This window comes from Passer montanus, unplaced genomic scaffold (assembly GCF_014805655.1).
Source record: "Passer montanus isolate IOZ18808 unplaced genomic scaffold, ASM1480565v1 scaffold10, whole genome shotgun sequence".
In the NCBI taxonomy this organism is placed as follows: domain Eukaryota; kingdom Metazoa; phylum Chordata; class Aves; order Passeriformes; family Passeridae; genus Passer; species Passer montanus.
The window spans coordinates 24,416,637-24,434,633 of record NW_024356505.1 but is presented as its reverse complement, the minus strand read 5'-3'; the positions used below and the strand labels follow the sequence as shown (position 1 = coordinate 24,434,633).

Here is a 17,997-nt window from a genome sequence, read left to right as displayed (position 1 = left end):
ACTAATTTGGAATAAAAAAACCCTACAAGTAACCTTGAAGTTTGAGAATAAAATCCATCAAAGTAGGATGAATGGAAAACTAAACTTTCTTGTAAATTCCTGCTTCACTGATAGGGAAGAAATGCAGATCATAAACTGTGTTTCTTAAAACAACTTGTCCTCTTTGTTTGGGTTTTTCTCTAGCAAGCTATTATGAATAGAATGAAGCTTCTCTAATAACAAGCAAGAATTCACAGAGCACATTTGACTTCTTCACTCACAGACTTCACTCACAGGCAATGATCAATATTGGTTGGACCAAAATTCTGAAACTAATCCCAGCTGTACACTCAGCTTCAAAGAACCAGACTGGCACTCCAAAGAATTCTCAGGAGGTGTCTGGAAAGTTCCTCAGAGGGTCTTACTTTTCAACACTAGGCACCAACCTCTGCTGTCTCTGATATGGTCCAAGATACACAATACCCTCTCTGCTGATGCTCATGGGCACTTGAAACTCTGTACAGACCTGGTGAACTCTGGGTTCAATTCTCACATATGCAACAGGACTGCTCAGGCTTATCAGTCCTTGGAAACTTTCACTAATTAAATTCTCATTAGGCATATTTCCTGGGTTTGGCCTATTGTTTTCTGGTAGTCACTTCTTTATCCAAAACTATGCTTCCTGTGGAACCAATTCAGACAAGCCAGACAGAAGGGTCCTTTACGGAAGTGTTAGAAGAGTGGATTAAATCTTTTTAATCTGCTCAGTGCTGCGAGGATCTCAGCTGAAAAACCTTATCTAGCGGTGCAGTGCACTGTCAGAAGGACCTCCATACCACAGCACAGGCTCTAGAAAGGAGCAGCAGAAAGGATGAGAGATCTGGAAGATGTCGCCAGTGAAATGCAGATGGCAGAGCTAGTGTTGCTATCAGCATATATTGAGAGGAGATATGAAAGAGCTATCAATATCTGTCTCAGAAACTACTAGTTCAGACCGGCACACAAGTACTCTTAAATTGCAACACTTTCATTAGACAAGTAAACCCTTCAAATATTGCAGATAAAGAAGCAGTGAGACATAATTTCACAGATTGGTATGCAGCATTTAAGAGCATGCTAGACTAGGAAAAGTGGATGCTCATTTGTGTATAAAAATTAAAGGCCCCATCCCTCCTTTCTCTTTTTCTGTTATGATTAATTGTTCTGTTTAAGAAGAGATACACACTTTTACTTAGAATCAGCCTTTTAATTCCCATTTAGTGAACAAATGCAGAATAAAAACTTATTTACATGTTTTTCATACACACACAAAATATTTTAACTTAAACACAATTAAAACATGTCAGAAGATTAAAATATCAAAAAGTATCAAATTAAATAAGGACATCCACTGCACTAAGAGCTTTGAGCCATATGGTTGTTTGCATTTGGCATAAAAGACACTTGGAAAGTAAAAATTAAAAACACCTGTATGTGAGCCTATTTAAGATTTATGAAGCCTGAGAATATGCCAGTAGACCAGTATATGATCCAATGTCATCAGCTCCATCATGATGGAAGTCTAGAATGAGACTCAAAAGTTTAAAACAGACTTGGACGGGGAGAATTTGGTTAGAAATTAGAAAAGACATTCTAAAGGTAAGTTTCATTAGGCTTTGACAAATTGGCCTAAAAAATTATGAAATCTACACTGGCATTGGAGATATCAAGAATACTTTTTATGTCAATGTTCAGGTGTGAATTAAATATAATTTCTCTTTCCTTCCCGTCCTTTTGCAGCATCCTTTGATATCCCTACTTGACTGTTTATGATAAACCACTATATTCACAATACACTCCCACCTCTCATCACAGTTGATCTTTCAATGCATATGTTACAGAATTACAGCAGAAGAAATACAATTTACACTTTGCTTTTCATCAATCATAAACAGAGGAGGAAGTTATGTTAATTCTGATATTATGGGCAACACAAAGAGTTTCTGTGGTACCTCAGTAGCAAAGAGAAGACCTGGACCCACAGCACTGGAGCAGGTTGCCTGGCTGAAGCTAGGACCTGGTCTTGCTTCAAACAGGGATCTGCACCTGGTGAGCTTGGACATCCTGTCCAGCCTGTGCAATTCTGCCAGTCTGTGCTGGACGTCAACAGGACACTTTCATGGTACCTACAGGTCTGGATATACTTTTGGGAATATGCTAAGGAGCATATTCTCACAACTGAATATGGTGAAAACAGGTCTTGTGCCTAAAGACAATGCTGGATATGTACGGCAGCTGGACCTGCCTGAGTGTTGGCTGACACAAATAGCTCCAGGACCATGTGAAAGCTCAACAACCATCCCAGGTACTAAAGTTTGTGAGCAGATGTCTGTATGTGCCTTGCAAGTTTGCTTGTCCCTGCTAGTAGAGAAAGCAAAAAGCACTCCATGCAAAATTAAATAGAATTTCCACAGGAGAAAATTTCTTTCCTTAAGAATTCTTGCATGCCAACACTTTAATTCTTTTCAAAATCAAGCCCAAGATTACCCAGCCTATTAAATTGTTGCCTGCTCATTTTCTTCAATATTGGTCACAAGACAATTTGATTCATGAGTTCCCAGGTCACCACGGTATATGGCATTGTCAAACCCAGCTGTAAACATCTGTCGATCACGTCTTCTTTTATAGAAACAATACAAGGTGAGGCCAGTGCCAGATAGCAGAAGGAAGACAAGTACAAAAATCATCCCACCCAAACCACTTGAAGATGAAGCAGCAGCTTCATTTCTTGATGCTGTAGAAGACAAAACAGAACAATTGTTACAAATGCCCAGAGACTGCTGTGGCATACAACAAATATCTCTCTAAGCAAGAAACTGAGTTAAAACAAAAGTACTGAACAGTCATAATAGCAGTTAAAATTGATGCATGTTCCAGCTAAATAATGCAAAATTTGGCTCAATCTGTTCTAAGGAACATTATGCTGTACTACATATACAACTTGTAAGGAAAAAAAAAGAAGTCATCCAATTTGAGAGAAGTGCTCTCATTTTAAACAGATTTAAAAAATAATAATCCTGACAATTAAATGGGTAATTAAATTAAAATTTCTGGGGGAAATTCCACCTGTAAATAATTAATATTTATAAACCTATTGAAATTTCTTTTTTTTTGGCTTAAAAGAAACCAACTTACCATTATTGACAGGTGAATCATGGGTTGGCTCAACTTCAGCAACTTCAAAATTAAAAAATATATATATTATTCAGTTTGAAAATAACAGTTCAATGAAATAAATACTGCATACATAAATTTTACTTTGTGTTCATAACAAATTTTAAATAATTATAGAATCATAGAATGGTTTGGGTTGGAAAGAGCTTTAAAGATCATTGAGTTCCAACCCCCTTGCCTTAGACAGGCACACCTTCCAGAGACCAAGTTTCTCACAAGCTCCTACTCAACCTGGCCTTGAACATTTCCAGGGCTGAGTACCCACAACTTCTCTGGACACCCTGTCCCAGCTGCTCACCACCTTCATATTAAAGAATTTCCTCCTAATATATAAGCTAAACACACTCATTATTTTATTTTAAAGTCCCTTGTCTTGTCACTACATGTCCTTGAAAGAAGTCTCTCTCCAGTCCTCTTTTGGACCCCCATTAGGAACTAGAAAGTTCTATAAGGTGTTCCTGGACTCTTCTCTACTCCAGACTAAACAGCCCCAGCTCTCCCAGCCTGTGCTTATATGGGAGATGCTCCAGCCCTCAGATTATCTCAGAATGTCCTTCTCTGAACCAAGCTGAGCAGGCTATTTTAAAAGTAGGTTATTTCAAATGGTTTAAAAGTAACCTAGTTGAGTTTTTCTTGTGCTGGGAGCCCCAGAGCTGAACAAAGTATGTGCACATGAAAAATATATAAAAATTTACTTTTAGAAATTATGCTGAATCCATGAAATATACTTGCTAAAAACATTTGTAAAAGAAGAAAACCTCAATACTAACTGTCGTCATCTCACCATTGCTTTGAACACTTTTTATGTAAGGTAGATTGTGTTCAAAGTTTTTACTCTTCCACAGTATAAAGCTTAACACACACTTCACACACAAAGAATTCTATATTTTATGCTTCCAAAAATGAAAAGCACAGTTGTACTTATCACTTCAGCTGTATTTTTAGGCAGACTCCTTTTCCTCCCTCCATTGCTGGAGGGAGTTAATTGCTTGCTGGACTGACTGACTGGACCCTAAAACATTCATGGATGACTCCATTGCCAACCCACCAAGATCCACAGGCAGAATTGGTCCCTACTACATCAATTACATTTGTGTGGTTGGTCTGTTTGCCAGCAGCAAATGTGACCTATTCAAACTGTCTCCCAGCTGATGTGTGCAAACACAGCTAGGTCTGTGCACATACATTGGCCCACAACAGCTGCATGTGTGCAGATTTATGTCCTTCATGTTTTATGCAGTACTGCTGCGCACACAAGCAGGACTCACTCCAACCTGTGACATTTCATCAGATTTCTCATCAGCTGTCATCTAAAACATCACAGGGCCACAAGTAACCATTACAAATGAAGCACACCATGCTGTTTGGTTGTCCTGACATGTCTCACTGTGCCCCTGCCAGCAGAGAAATGAATTGGGCCCCATTGCCCACCCTCTGATGCTTTCTTCTTGCTCATCCAGCAAATCCCAGCTGCTTCACCCGTGGTGGTACTGTCCCCACCAGCAGCACCTACTTTCTCTCTGCAAGAGCTCAGTGACTTTGCACTGCTTCCCCTCAGCTTACCCATGGGGAGAGAATCTGCCTTTCTTCTCAGCACTCTCCAGTTTAATCTCCTGTTCATCATCTACTGCTCCTTGCACTCTAACCATAATATCCATGAATCTTCTCTGAATTATCAACAGATGATATGTCCTTCCCTACCCCAGGGCCCAGTAAATGCCCAGAAATCTATGCCTTTAAACTGAGGGGAGGGAACAGTGACTCAGATTATTCTCCAACATTTACTCTTGGCTTTGATTCAGATGCACATGCATCAGCATCAATGCATGAAGTGTACCAGTGCCTAAATGCTGATGACCTGATGTGTATCAACCACTACTTTGATAATCACCCAAAGCACAGAAATTCAGAACTTACTTTTGGGGATTTTGCAAATAAAATTCTGGTCAACAGAGCAGTAATATGTCCTCCAGGTTCCGCTTGAGACATCCATGTCAACACAGTGTTCATCAAAAAGTACTGTAGGCTCTCCTTTCTCCCAGTTGACATATTCTACCGCACTTCTGTCCATCCATATCCATTCTCCTAAAATCAAACGTATTACCTAGTGAGTGAATGAAGTAGAGCATAACTTCTAGTCTACTGGTCACAATGACATATCAGATCAGATCTGGGTTTTTTTTAGTTGATTGAAGTGGTATCACAGAGCACCTATTTCTCACTCTAGGGAACTTATTCCTCATTCTTTTAACAGCCAGAACTTTTCAGGGGGAAGTGTACCAAATGCAAATGCTCACAAAGTTAACTTTATTAGTGTTCATCGCTGTCACTGATGTAAGGAAGACCTGTCCAGCTTCCCAGGGACCTTTAGCTGAAGCCTGCACCCAGGGCTGTGCCTGGAGACCTTAAGAAAAGCAGAGCACCCGTACCAGCCAGTATCAGCAGTGCCAGCGTACAGAATGCTCAGGAGATTTTCTTTGTGTGTATATTCAAGATCAGTGAATGACTATTTTATTACAGCTGGATTAATTAATTATCTTTGCAAATTAAATTAGGTCACTCTTTAATCATCTCATCTGCTGACTGACAAGCATCTCCCATCAAGTAGGAATAATAGCCGTCTTCCCTCCCTCTGTGTGTGCTTTTGTGGCAGCATATCCTGGTGTATCCAGCTGCCTCGGTGGCATTTCCTCCGTCCCTCCCCTGCAGCTGCACCTCCCTCCTGCCCCTGCACTGTGCCACTGTAGGGGACAGGTCAGGAGCAAGTCCCTGCTTTTATAGTGCTCATTTTCAGCTAGAACAGCTCAGCCTGGCACACCATTCCTGCTGGTGACAGACACAGACTTGAGCAGAAGCTGGAGCCCAGTCTAGACTCAGTCTGGAGGTTTACCCTCAAAGTCTGCCAAGAAAAACTGGATTCAGAATTATGATCATATAGAATACAGTATCAAATTTGCAGTTACAACAGTTTTAAAAAGCTCCCAAAAAACAAAAGAACCGCATTAAATATATTTGGATAAAAATGAAAAGTTCCACCAAAAATTTACAGAAAAAAGCATTGAAATTTAGATTAATAATTTTTTCCTAGGCAGCTCATATGAGATGCTATGCCCTGTGTTGTCTAGAAATAAATTTAAATTTAATTTAACACAACATATAATGATGACAACATTTTGCTTAAAATACTACAGTGGCTAAATGTTAAGTAATTTGAAGCAATAGGCAATAGGAAACATTTTTAGTCAACTACTGCAATGCTAAGCTAAAACCTTTTACAGAAAAATATACTCTAATTGCAACAATGATACAGAAAGCATAGACCTCTTGGTGGTTTATGTTTTTAATATATATGCAGAAAAGCTATTGAATGTTTATAAGGTTTTTTCACTGATTATTTATTAAATATTTAGCATATTTGTACTATTAATTAGTGTGTTAGTAGTATTCAGTATTCACTCTGTTTACTTAGTATCTATTTTCATCTCAGTATACACTGTGAAATAATTACCATCAATATTTTTGAACAATCCTATCCAAAACTTTCTGAAGTCACTTGCAAGTGGAGACAAGTAAAGTAAGAGAAAATTCATTTCAGCCGAATCTTCTATGGAAACCAGAGAGGCACCTAAAAATATCAATTAAAGATTACATACAATTTCAGTGAGATTTTTCATTATAAATTAATTATCTCAGTAAAAATTCATTACATGCTCCATGATCATCATTGCCATATAGTAAAACTGCTTGATAATAAATTTAAATTAGGTGTAGCATATAATCGATACACACATTAAGTATTATAATTTGGCTCTGGATTAAAAAGCCAAACACACAAACAACCTGTAAAATATCCTAATTAAAAAAGGGCACTTACCCATTTGAATGCACATCATGGAAGCATCAGGCCAACTTTCCTCAGAAGTGGTGTGAACATAGTAACAGTGCCCACGGAAGGGAATCCAAGATCTACCACGCTTTGGTTCGGGACACTTCCCAGGAAGCTGAGGTGGCTCACTGGGGATTAACTCTATTAAGAAGACACACAGGTTTTAGTGGAGTTTTAAAACCTAAGGGAAATATGTACTCCTGAATCACACATCAGACCTACAAATGTGACAATTATTCCAGGAAAAGGAATACCCCATAGACTTAACTCATTACAAAGTATTGAATTAAGCTTGACAAACTAGTAATAAATGATCCTGGCTGGAGTTGGTTCTCCAGTCTGCTAAAGGAGCCTTACACCAGTCTAAGTGCAATTGTCTTCAACACTGCAATTTTTATCTAAAATTTGTGAAACAGAATGAGGAATGAGTCAGCATACATAAGGGATCTCAACACCACAACTCTGTGACTTGTGTCTAGCCAGTTTCTAGAAAAGTCAGAGAAGTTGTCTGTACCTGCCCTTGTACATCATGCATCCTAATCAATGTAAAAGCAGAATTTATAGCCTATTACATCACCAGATAAAAGCCAAAACAGAGCTTAAATTAATATAAAATTTGCTGTGAATTACGGTGCAAAAATTATGAATTTTGTATATAATTTGCAACATGTTTGAAAATTGCATGAAATGTTTGAGCACTAAAGTATTTGGGCAGAAGAAACAAACTAATTGATTTGCCTCCTACACTGACAGAAGTTTCTTAACTCACAATATTTCAAAAGATACTTTAAGTGTGAAAGTATATCATTAATATATTTATAGTTAGGTTAAAATTGATTGATTCTGTAGCTCTTGATAAATACGGATGCAAAAAACCACTATGGCATGTGGCATGAAATATTGCAGCTGTTTTTATGATGTGCATGTGTTGACTGGCCTGTGAAGTTAAGTGTCTGGAAATCACACAAGACAGACTGGATCAGATTGGATCTACTCCTTAAAAATGTAAGAGTTCATCACAAGGCATACGCTGTCTATCACAACTTTTGCATATAAAAACTAAAATTCAAATAATAAAAACATTAACTCAAATTCCAACCTCCCAAATAACATTTGTCCAATTCAGAACTTACCATTGGATTGCTTACAGAGTGATATAAATGTTTCATTGCATGATGCTGTCTTCCAAAAACCATCCAAATCTAAATAGACACAGGCTTTGTTTTTATTTGGTTCTCCACTGCCCCAGTTAAGATACCTGCTCCTCCTTCTATCTGACCACACGTATTGGCCACCAGTCTAAAAGCAAATCACAATTATAATTATGTCACATACAAGAATTAGATTGGAAGAACATTAAGATCACACATGAATGCATGCAAAAAGTTAGGGAAAAAAAATAGAATCATGGTTTCTTGCACAAGATTGTGTAATGAATATGTAAGAACTGGTCCATACTCCCACTCTCCACAGCAGGTAGGGCAGTGGTCCTACAGATGTTCAGCATGCAGCCTACATTATTTAATTCACACCATTCATCTCATGCCCTAAGTGGGCAAAGGGTCTTGAGGTAATAAATGTGAATATACAGATGAAGATTTCATCAAATGAGTCCACATATGCACACAGATCAAGTAAAGATTGCAGAGAAGCTATTCCTTTAACAAAGGCTTCTCTAGGTATTTAGAAAGCAAAGAGGAAAATCCAAGGTTTCACTGGAGAGAGAAAACTGATGAGGCATTCTTTGGGGTTGGACCACAGAACTCTGCTACCCGTATTAACTGTGCTTGTGGTAAGTTTGTGAGTCTTGCATGGGCCAGCTACCAGAGATGATCTAAGCATGTATTTTATCAGTGGATTTCACCAGTGTTTGCAGAGGATAATTGACATTAGTCACACATGGCTTCTGCTCTCCCATCCTGTGCAGCCTAGATCCTTCCTCCCATCCTGTTCTTTGTGCCATTTCCTTTCCTGTCTGCTTTGAGACCCTTGGCCATGTTTCATTCCAGATTCCTGGCTAATCCCAGTTTCCCAGTGCTCTCACTGAGATGCAGCTGCAGTTCCTCTCACCTCAGCACCTGTGCCCTAGCTCAGACCTGTGTCCCACCAAGCTCTTGTTCTGCCTCCCTCCACTTGATTTCTGCCCAGCTTCAATTCCAAAAATATACAGCTACATTTTATTTGTCCATGTTCTTTTTTACATGCCTCTGTTGATGCTTGCCATTTCAGACCTCTCCACTCTTAGCTGAGTTTGCTGTCAGTTTTACACAAGGCACCAGCTTCAGCTCCAACAGCCAGCCCAAGGAGTCCCCATTGCCAGAGCCCTGCTTTTTCCTCTATTGCCCAGCACGAGATCTTGTACTGCTGGGCTGTGACTTGAAACAAAAACTTAAACTCACAAAGAAAGAACTATTTTAACCCATTTTTTTCTTTGGTGTTCTCCACAGTGTGCCTTTAGAAACAGCACTGCTCCGCTACATGTGGTAGACCATGGAGGAGGAAGTGAGAGCTTCATTGCTGCTTTTACCACTGAAGCCACTCAGGGCTGCAGCTACATCCTTGGTGGTCTTTGAAGTGTGGGCTCTGGCAGTTCTTGTTTACACTATGGGCAAACATTTAGATGTGTAAATCCCTTCAAGTGGAGGGAAATCAGGAGCCCTTGCAAGATTTTGATTCCTGTCACACATCTATGGATTTGACCAATAGTTTATCTAAGGTAATGCTGTGACTGTCACAAGCAATTGGGCTCAACTCACCATGTTGCTGTTAAGGCCAATCCATACAGGCTCTCCGTGCTTTAATATTTGTAGCCACAGGAAAGATTCAGCATAAGGATCCAGGATGCTGGCCAGTTCTGCAGACTGGTCCCTGCAGTTCTTCTCTGCTTTTTCCCAGCTCATTTTGTAGTTGATGACTTCGTAGCGGTCATCACCATAATTGTTAAAGCCAAACACCGGAACTGTGGGTTGGGAGTGCAGCAGTTTGGGGTCTGTAACAAGCAAAAGAACAACCGAAAATCTAACTTTATATTGGCTCAGACTTATAACACTGAGACACAATCTAATGTACTGGAATTGTCATGTAATGATGAGAAACTGCAATAACAAATTAAGATATGTCAAAAAATCCCTGCAATGATGAAATCCACATTTTCATGTACTGTGACAAAATTTTCTAATACTTGTCAGAATTACCTTTCAGCATAAGTATCTGTGTCATGCCCAGAAATACACCTTGTAAGCACCAGACCTACCTAAATCATATTGTACCAATGCAGAACATTAAAGGAAACAATTTCTTCAAATTTTTCATTACATATTGGCATTCGTTGTATTTCTGACAAGGAAGAGGGTATGATAAACACACCATGAGCAAGCAGAGGGATGTGACTGCTGCTGCTGAAATGGTCTGAGAAAGAATGTAAAGGAAATTATGCAGGGCAGTTTAAAAAAAATAAAGAACTTGCAGTGTTTTTAATATACCATTAAAAATTCCAGTTTTGAAGATGCAAAGACAATTCACTCAACCACCTTTAATTGCTAAAAATAGTAAACTAACTGATGATACATATTTTTGATCTATTTTTTGTTGTTGCTGTTATTTACTGTTCTAGTTTTTGAAATAGAAAAAATTAAGATATTTTCTCCAAAGAAATAAAATGTGTGGATCATCTTTTTAAAATGGTCCATAATGCATGTGATACTGTCATTAATTTCAGTTAGGTTAGGGCAGAATTACAGGAAAGTCGCTTTTAGCACCAGTTTGAAATTACCACAATAAATCAGGTCTACTAGAAAGTGGTGAAAGAAAACTCACCAGAATTTTTTTGGCAGATATAACTTTTGCTTGCTTTACACCCTTCATCTTTCCATTTCCCTGCCTGTTCAATAGGGTTCTTCATCAAAAAGACACAATCATCCTACAAGACAAGTGAGATTAAAAGAAAAAACTGTGGATAAATAGGAAGCATTCCTACTTCTTCTGGATACACTGACTCATGCATCACATACAGAGGAATAATATGAAGTTCATAAAACTCATACAACCAATGGTCAGGTACATTGTGTGGCAATAAGCCTTTGCAACTCAGCCCCAGGAAGGTCTGCCCTTGGATGATAGAGGGAGTTGCAAGGCACAGCACAGAGGCAGGAGGATGTGTCTGGGGCTGCCTGGACGTACACAGCTCTGTGCATGGCCCTGGATGTGTGTGCCTGTGTGCAAGCTCCCATGTGTGTGCTAGCTCTGCCCCACAGGTCTGCTGCTGTTTTCCAGCAAGTTGTGGGGAATTGCTCCTCAGCACTGAAGCTTACCTGGAGAGCTGAATTCCTCCTTGTGCCCCAGTTCAGGACTAGGAAGCAAAGTGGTCACCACAGTGTAGTAATGTAGAGGTAGTTTGCCAGAAACAACCTTTTGTTGGAGAAACTCCCACACCCTTCCTGCTGCTCTTTGGACCCTTTGCCTTCCTCATTTCCTCCCACAGCATGAGAAGATGTGGCTTGGCCTCCTGCAGGGGGAGGCAGTAGCTGTCCCACCTTGCCTCAGTATAACCCTATGCTGCCTCCAAACCCCCTTCTGGCACTAGCCCAGGGCTTGTCTGCAGGAGACAGAAGCTGTATGTGCAGTGATTTCTGGAGGGGAATGGTCACAGCCTTCTGCAGAAAGCATAGGCCTGTGTGAGATGGGAAAGCCCTGGAGATTCCAAAACCCAGCTCTAGCCTGATGGTAGCTGTAGCTCAAAGAACTTTTTTACATTTTAACTGAATGTGAAACAATACCCTTAATGAAAAAAGAGAAACTTGGTAGAGCTAGCACAGGGGTGTAGAAACAATTCTATTGGGCGGTACTCTACTTTGACCATTTCACAATTACTGAGTAACACTAAGTTTTATCTTACAATTACGCACGAAAAGTACAGAGATCCCAGAAGTTTCAAAGCACAGAGAAAGGTTTTTTCAATATGAAGATATGGGGAGCATAAAAATTAGAAAGGAAGACTCAGACTCCCTCTTTTGAGTATTTCATTTAATGCATTTACCTTGACAGGCTCAGTGCCAAGAAATGTCAATGCGTGTAATTATCTGAGTATTTTCATCAAATCTAAATAACACTCACTGCATCCCAAAATGATATAGTTTATGCTAAGGTTAATTTGAATATCCTGATGAGTCATGGTAAAGTGAGGGAAATTGCTCACATCTGAGTTTTGCATATTCTTCCAAACCTCTGTGTGAACTCATAGAGAACCAAATACAGAAGCTGAAAAAAAGTGTGTAGATACACCTCCCACATGGATACTCTGCTTTTAAAAAGCAATGAGACAACAAAAATCTTCATAATGGAAAAGACAGAAATACAGTAGTAGTTACATACGTTTTGTTCATCTACCAAGTTGTAATGTTCAAGTGACAAACAGAAATTGATGCTTACCATACTATAATAACTTCGGGAACCTTTTGCCCAATTTGTGTAGTCTACTGGGCTTCCATCTGTCCACAAGTATGTGTGCTCCTGATTTATGTCGTTCAGTCCAATCCAAGCATCCGTTGCAGCATTTTTTAAGAGGGACATAAGGAAAGCTGAAAGGAAAAAAGAAAAATTGTATAAGGAAGGAAACGGAATGCACTCTTCCCCAGTGCCACAGACTTTGGAGTGCCTGAAACCAGGATATGAGTTTTCTCTTTATAATAAGGTGCCAATCTCATGACAAAAATAAAATTTGTAAATATTAATGGATATTAAACATCAGTCATCTGAAGTTAAAATTGGAAAAAAGTGTACACAAATTCAAGGATGGGCAAATTCTTAATGAAACAGGAATTTATTTGTACATTTTCTATGTTGTTCATCATCTGAGGAAGCATGGGATATGTCCTAATAAATTACAGAAATTAACATGAATACACTAAGACTTGGCACATAGAAATTGAGTGCACCAAGTGTGCATTCCCTTTTCTTCTTTGGTTAATTCTTTTTTTATCCTGACTTAATAACTTAATTTCTAAACATGCCTAACACAAAATAAACCTGATTTAGTAACCAAGTACCTATGAACCAAGCTTGTATGAATTTGTGGAATACCAGATACTGCTCTCCTTAGTTCCTACCAAAACTGATTTGTCACTGAAATAATCTGCTTCCTCTGCTACAAAAAATAAATTTAAACCACTAACACTGATGGAGTGAGGTAGGAGATGGTCCATGTTCATCCCTCAGGACCTGAGGCAGCACATCTCCCAAGCAAACATGAGGTCTCTTAAAACATTTGCAACATGCTCAGCAGCAAAACCAGCAGGTGCTGAGGTCCAGCAGAACAAGGGGAACAGGGGGAAGCTGGGACTCCAGCACTGGAGCCTTCTGCTGCCTGAGAATGTGTCCTCCACTGGCATCCACAGCATCTGGCTCAGCAGCCGGTGCCCAGTGATTTGGGTTTGGATATTACTCCTTTTGTGTGCCATTTTGGCATAGAATCATAGATTGACCAGAGATGGATGTCACCTCAAGGATCAGCATTTTTCCAAAGGTGCAATTCCTCATTCAGCATAAATTTGTATTGATATGGAATAAATAATTGCATATATGGCAGAAGACCTAACATATTTTTAAATCTTTTTTTCAGAAATAACATGGTGTGCCATTATTGTCAAAATATTGGTACTTTATACCTTGCTCTTCCTTTTTGGATATAGTAACCAGATTTCCTCCAAGATCAATGCAGTTGTTTCGTGCAGCATGCCATGTCAATGTATCATTTTCGTCAAAGCCAAAGACTTTAAAACACTGAAAAAGAAAAGTGTGCCAAATCTGAATCTAGATGCTATTTTAATTTCTGAGGAAAACATCTCTGTTTGTAACAAACAAAATAAACTGGATATTTTATGTAAAAGGGGAGGTTTGCTATTTTAACAGTACTTTCTAGCTTGTCTTTAGGTTTAAATGACAGAGAAGACCTGTACTAGAAAATGAGAATAAAGCCCAATATTTTGGCATATATTTAAAATAAGGGATATGCCAGTCTATTGATCTCAGCAGAAAGGTGTAAATTGCATTAAACCTTCTGAGCATAATTCTGAGATGTGACTGTGAGAGGAATGTTTAAGAAGACCTCAGAATACAAAAAAGGATATGTTATTGAAGCAAAATATCTCCTCTTCTGTTGCCCTATTTTTCAAACAGTATCTGGTTCTCACAAGAAAATCACAGAAAGGAAATTATTCTGACATTGTAAAGAAAGCCATGAATTTATAATTTCTTGTAATATGATCTTATGAGGTTTTAGTCATTATACAGCTTTGTCAGAGTCAAGCAACCCAAATGTGCTACCTAAAGCATGCAACTGAAAAGTTCATCAGTTAATTTGTGGAATAATTGAGGAAAATAGAAGGTGGGCAGAGGTGGTATATAAACACTGAGGGAAGAGTTAAGGGAAGAGAGTTTGAAGATCCTCTTCCAGGAGGTGAGGAAGAGAGAGATTTTAGGTTGAGAGAGCACCAACAAATAGAAGACACTAAGTTTGCGATTTTTCCTCAGGACTGAGAGAGAGAAGGAAAAGAAAGACAACAACCACTGGATCTCAAACAAAGGATCTCTATCAAACTGAAATATTTTTACTCAACCAAATTTGTGATAACTAAAAACCCTACCACAATTGAAACACTGATTCAAAGGTTTTTTTCATTCTGCTCTTTCAACAATACAGTATATTGACATTTCATACTTCACCTTGTTATCAAAGAGGAGCCAGTCTTCCATACACCCACCCTGTGGCGGTGGTGAAGTGGGAGCAACAGTCGGACGAACAGTGTTGTTAAGCCTTTCACAGATGAACAACTCAACACTGCCACAGTTGATATCATTCCACGTGCCTGGAAGAAAATTAGAATTAGAAAAAAACAAAACAAAATGCAATCAAGACTGAAATAAAAAGTGTCCTTTCTTAAAGAAAATCTATTGTAGGAAGTAAAACTGGTTACAGCATTTGTATTTCTCTCGCCCAGGAGCAGTAAGTTATTGTATGTCTGTTTCTTCAAAATATTCATGTTTCCAGCAAAATTTAGGATATAAATAATTTGTCTAGAAATAGAGATATTTCAATATTTCTAAATCATTGCACTGACAAAAGGGAGTTTTAGTTCAAATGCTTAAACCTCTCAGGTCTGTAAAATCTCTGGAGTCACTCTGTCTATATAAGGCATCCAGTTCTGGGTACCTTCCTACCTGAGCTTCTCACAGTCCTAGAGTTTTCTGCTGTCTTTTCTGCCTATTGGAGTGTGATTTAAGAGGATAACATTAACATAATCATCCCCATTTTACAGATCAGGAATGAATAAGAAAATGACATTCATTTCATTAGCTGCAATTACAGGTAACCACCTACAGCAGAATTTTTCATACCTAATGTTTAATGGATGCATTGTCATTTTAATTCAGAGAAGTTAAGAACATGACTCATCAAGGTTTCCAAAACAGGACATAATATTTACTCCCCAAAAGCGTCCATATCCTTCCATTCACCTCTAAGAGAGCCTAGGAAGATCACCTCAGCTATAGATCTTGAGATCAGAAATGTTTAAAAGTAGAAGAGATTTAGTGGTCCAAAAAAAAGACTAAGTTCTTGGCTAGTATAAACACAATTGCTTCCAGTTCTCTGTATTAATGGATATTAAAGAATATTTTCTTTTAATTTAAATATTGTATAACATTGCTTAATAATAATCCAAGCCATGGCCAAACCCTCAGTTTTTAGGAACTGCAGAAATGAAAGCAGATAGCTAATATCCTGGGGAGGCGGGCATTAAATGGACAGAGGTTAGAGGAGAAAAAATACTGACTGTCTGCCAATTGTCTGATGCTGACCTCATTTATTTTTTCACTTAGCAATTTTCTTACAATGTGTTAGCTACATAGAGATCAATTTTTTAAAGTACATAAATAAGAGATTGGAATTTATTTTCCTTTGCTTTTTGAACATTATGAAGCATCAGCCTGTTCAGTATGTTAACCCATCCAGCCTTTCCCACACAACCCTCCAGGTCCAAGGCACATTCTGCAGATTGAATCTTGTTACAGCACCCACCTGTATGGGTATACATGACCACACAGTTTTCATCATTATTTGCAAAATTGGGTTCGTTTGGAGCCCAGGCAACATAGTTCACTGATGTTCCATCCATCCACCTGAAAGAAGTAATTTGAGGGAATTATAATTCTAAGTTGAATAAGTTAATATTTCTTTGCAAAGGATACATTTGAGTTTTGTATTTTAAGTTTCACGTATCATAGCTTACAAACACGTTTTTCTCTGTTAAAAGGAAACCAAGACCTTCCACTTGGAATTAGTGAAAAATATTTTCATGTCAACTGTAATGCTGACTCAGACCAGATCTGAACAAATCATCTTTATTGGTGGTCCCAACCTTACTTGGTCTCAGAACATTGATGTGTGCTGGAAATGCACCAGTCTAGGACTGGACCTAGATTTCTCTGGGGCACAGAAACAGACACTTGAGCTTATTCTAGCAATTTCCTGGGTCAAAAGCAATAATATAAGATCTTGTAGGGTAAGAAAGGGTCTTGAACCATACACTGGGAACCTCTTTGAACCATTTAAGCATAGGAAATCTTTAATGTTATTTTCCTATTTGCTATTTTTCTCCAATTATGTATCAATCGTTTCCTAGCTTGGTGATTCACAAATTTATTTTCAAAAAGTAGCCAAGAAAAAAGTGAAAAGGTCTCAGTGTGCTGGAAGTCAAGTGATGAATCAGACAACACTGACAATCTTCAGACAATAACACCTCTAGGACAATCCAATGTTTTTCCAATTTTGGAGACAGAGTAAGTACATGCATGTTTTTGAAAGTAAATTACAAATTAGGAATTCATCAGGATGCCTAGCTGCTTGCAAACCTCCTGAGTCAAATTAGAAAAAGCAGTACATAATTAACAAGGAGAAAGAATACAAAGCAAATAGTGGCACCTTCATCCAAAAGGGAAGAGAATGAGACTAGTGAGGGAACAAGGGAGGACTGGAAAAACAACGACCATCTGAGCAGTGAATGTGATGTAGAAAGCAGAATCTCCATGAGCTGAGACTACAGAGTCTCTGTGGTTTGTGGCCAACAGAGCAACCTGTGACAACAGAAGAAAGACTAAAATGAAGAGGCTGAGACTCATCTGACCAAGCTTTGAATCCCAAAATTATGTACTAGAAAAAGATGCAGCGGGAGAGAAGAATGTCGCAGGAGATGTCTGCAACACATCCAAGGTTCCAGGGGACATATAAGATAATTCCAGGGCACTTTGTTTCCAAAAACATGTGTAGAAGAGTAACAACTCCATGTCACCTGCAACTGCCATGCCCTGAACTCTGAGAGTACAACCATCTGGAAAACCAGACAAGGGCTCTCCAGGACTGATATTTCACCTCTAAAAACCCCTTTGGTGCCTCACTGCAGGTTTCCAGGGTTCTTTTTCTTTGATCATTTCAACATTAAGTAATACAAGTACTGTCTGGAATATGTTGGAGACCTCCAACCACATTTTCCTTTCATCTAACAAAGAAAAGATGATGATGGCTGACTTACTGTGATCCATCAGCCTTAGAACACAAAAGCAGAATAAAGAACCAAAAGAGGTAGAAATAGATAGTAGAAATATGATGGGAGAAGTGCGTTGCTGAAGAGAAGAATTCCATTTCAAAACTGTGTGCGGAGATAAACCTGTCTACAGGTTGTGTCACTCATGGAATTTCAACTATCTCCTAGAGCCAACCATGTCAAATGTCAATACATTACGAGTCTGACAAAATTAATTTGTTTTTACTTACCGGAAAGTCCTGTCAAGGCTCACACTTAAGCCAATGTAGAAGTTGTTCCCCCAGTCTTTGTAGAAAATCTAAAATAAACAAACAAACAAATTTA

The 17,997-nt window shown here is 38.7% G+C and overlaps 1 protein-coding gene across 1 annotated transcript in view; it reads right to left on the bottom strand.

Moving 5' to 3' along the window:
- Nucleotides 1-1,204: 1,204 nt before the first annotated feature.
- LOC120501657 (macrophage mannose receptor 1-like) overlaps nucleotides 1,205-17,997 on the bottom strand; it is a 31,721-nt gene continuing 14,928 nt past the window's right edge. Inside the window, exons 18-30 of the mRNA XM_039708224.1 lie at nucleotides 17,904-17,971; nucleotides 16,152-16,252; nucleotides 14,798-14,940; nucleotides 13,741-13,855; nucleotides 12,506-12,654; nucleotides 10,895-10,997; nucleotides 9,835-10,067; nucleotides 8,212-8,377; nucleotides 7,067-7,219; nucleotides 6,701-6,817; nucleotides 5,110-5,277; nucleotides 3,154-3,195; nucleotides 1,205-2,752 (exon numbers count right to left, since the gene is read on the bottom strand). Of these exons, the coding sequence (XP_039564158.1) occupies nucleotides 2,514-2,752; nucleotides 3,154-3,195; nucleotides 5,110-5,277; nucleotides 6,701-6,817; nucleotides 7,067-7,219; nucleotides 8,212-8,377; nucleotides 9,835-10,067; nucleotides 10,895-10,997; nucleotides 12,506-12,654; nucleotides 13,741-13,855; nucleotides 14,798-14,940; nucleotides 16,152-16,252; nucleotides 17,904-17,971 (1,797 nt within the window). The 3' untranslated portion in view covers nucleotides 1,205-2,513. The remainder of the gene's footprint in view (nucleotides 2,753-3,153; nucleotides 3,196-5,109; nucleotides 5,278-6,700; nucleotides 6,818-7,066; nucleotides 7,220-8,211; nucleotides 8,378-9,834; nucleotides 10,068-10,894; nucleotides 10,998-12,505; nucleotides 12,655-13,740; nucleotides 13,856-14,797; nucleotides 14,941-16,151; nucleotides 16,253-17,903; nucleotides 17,972-17,997) is intronic.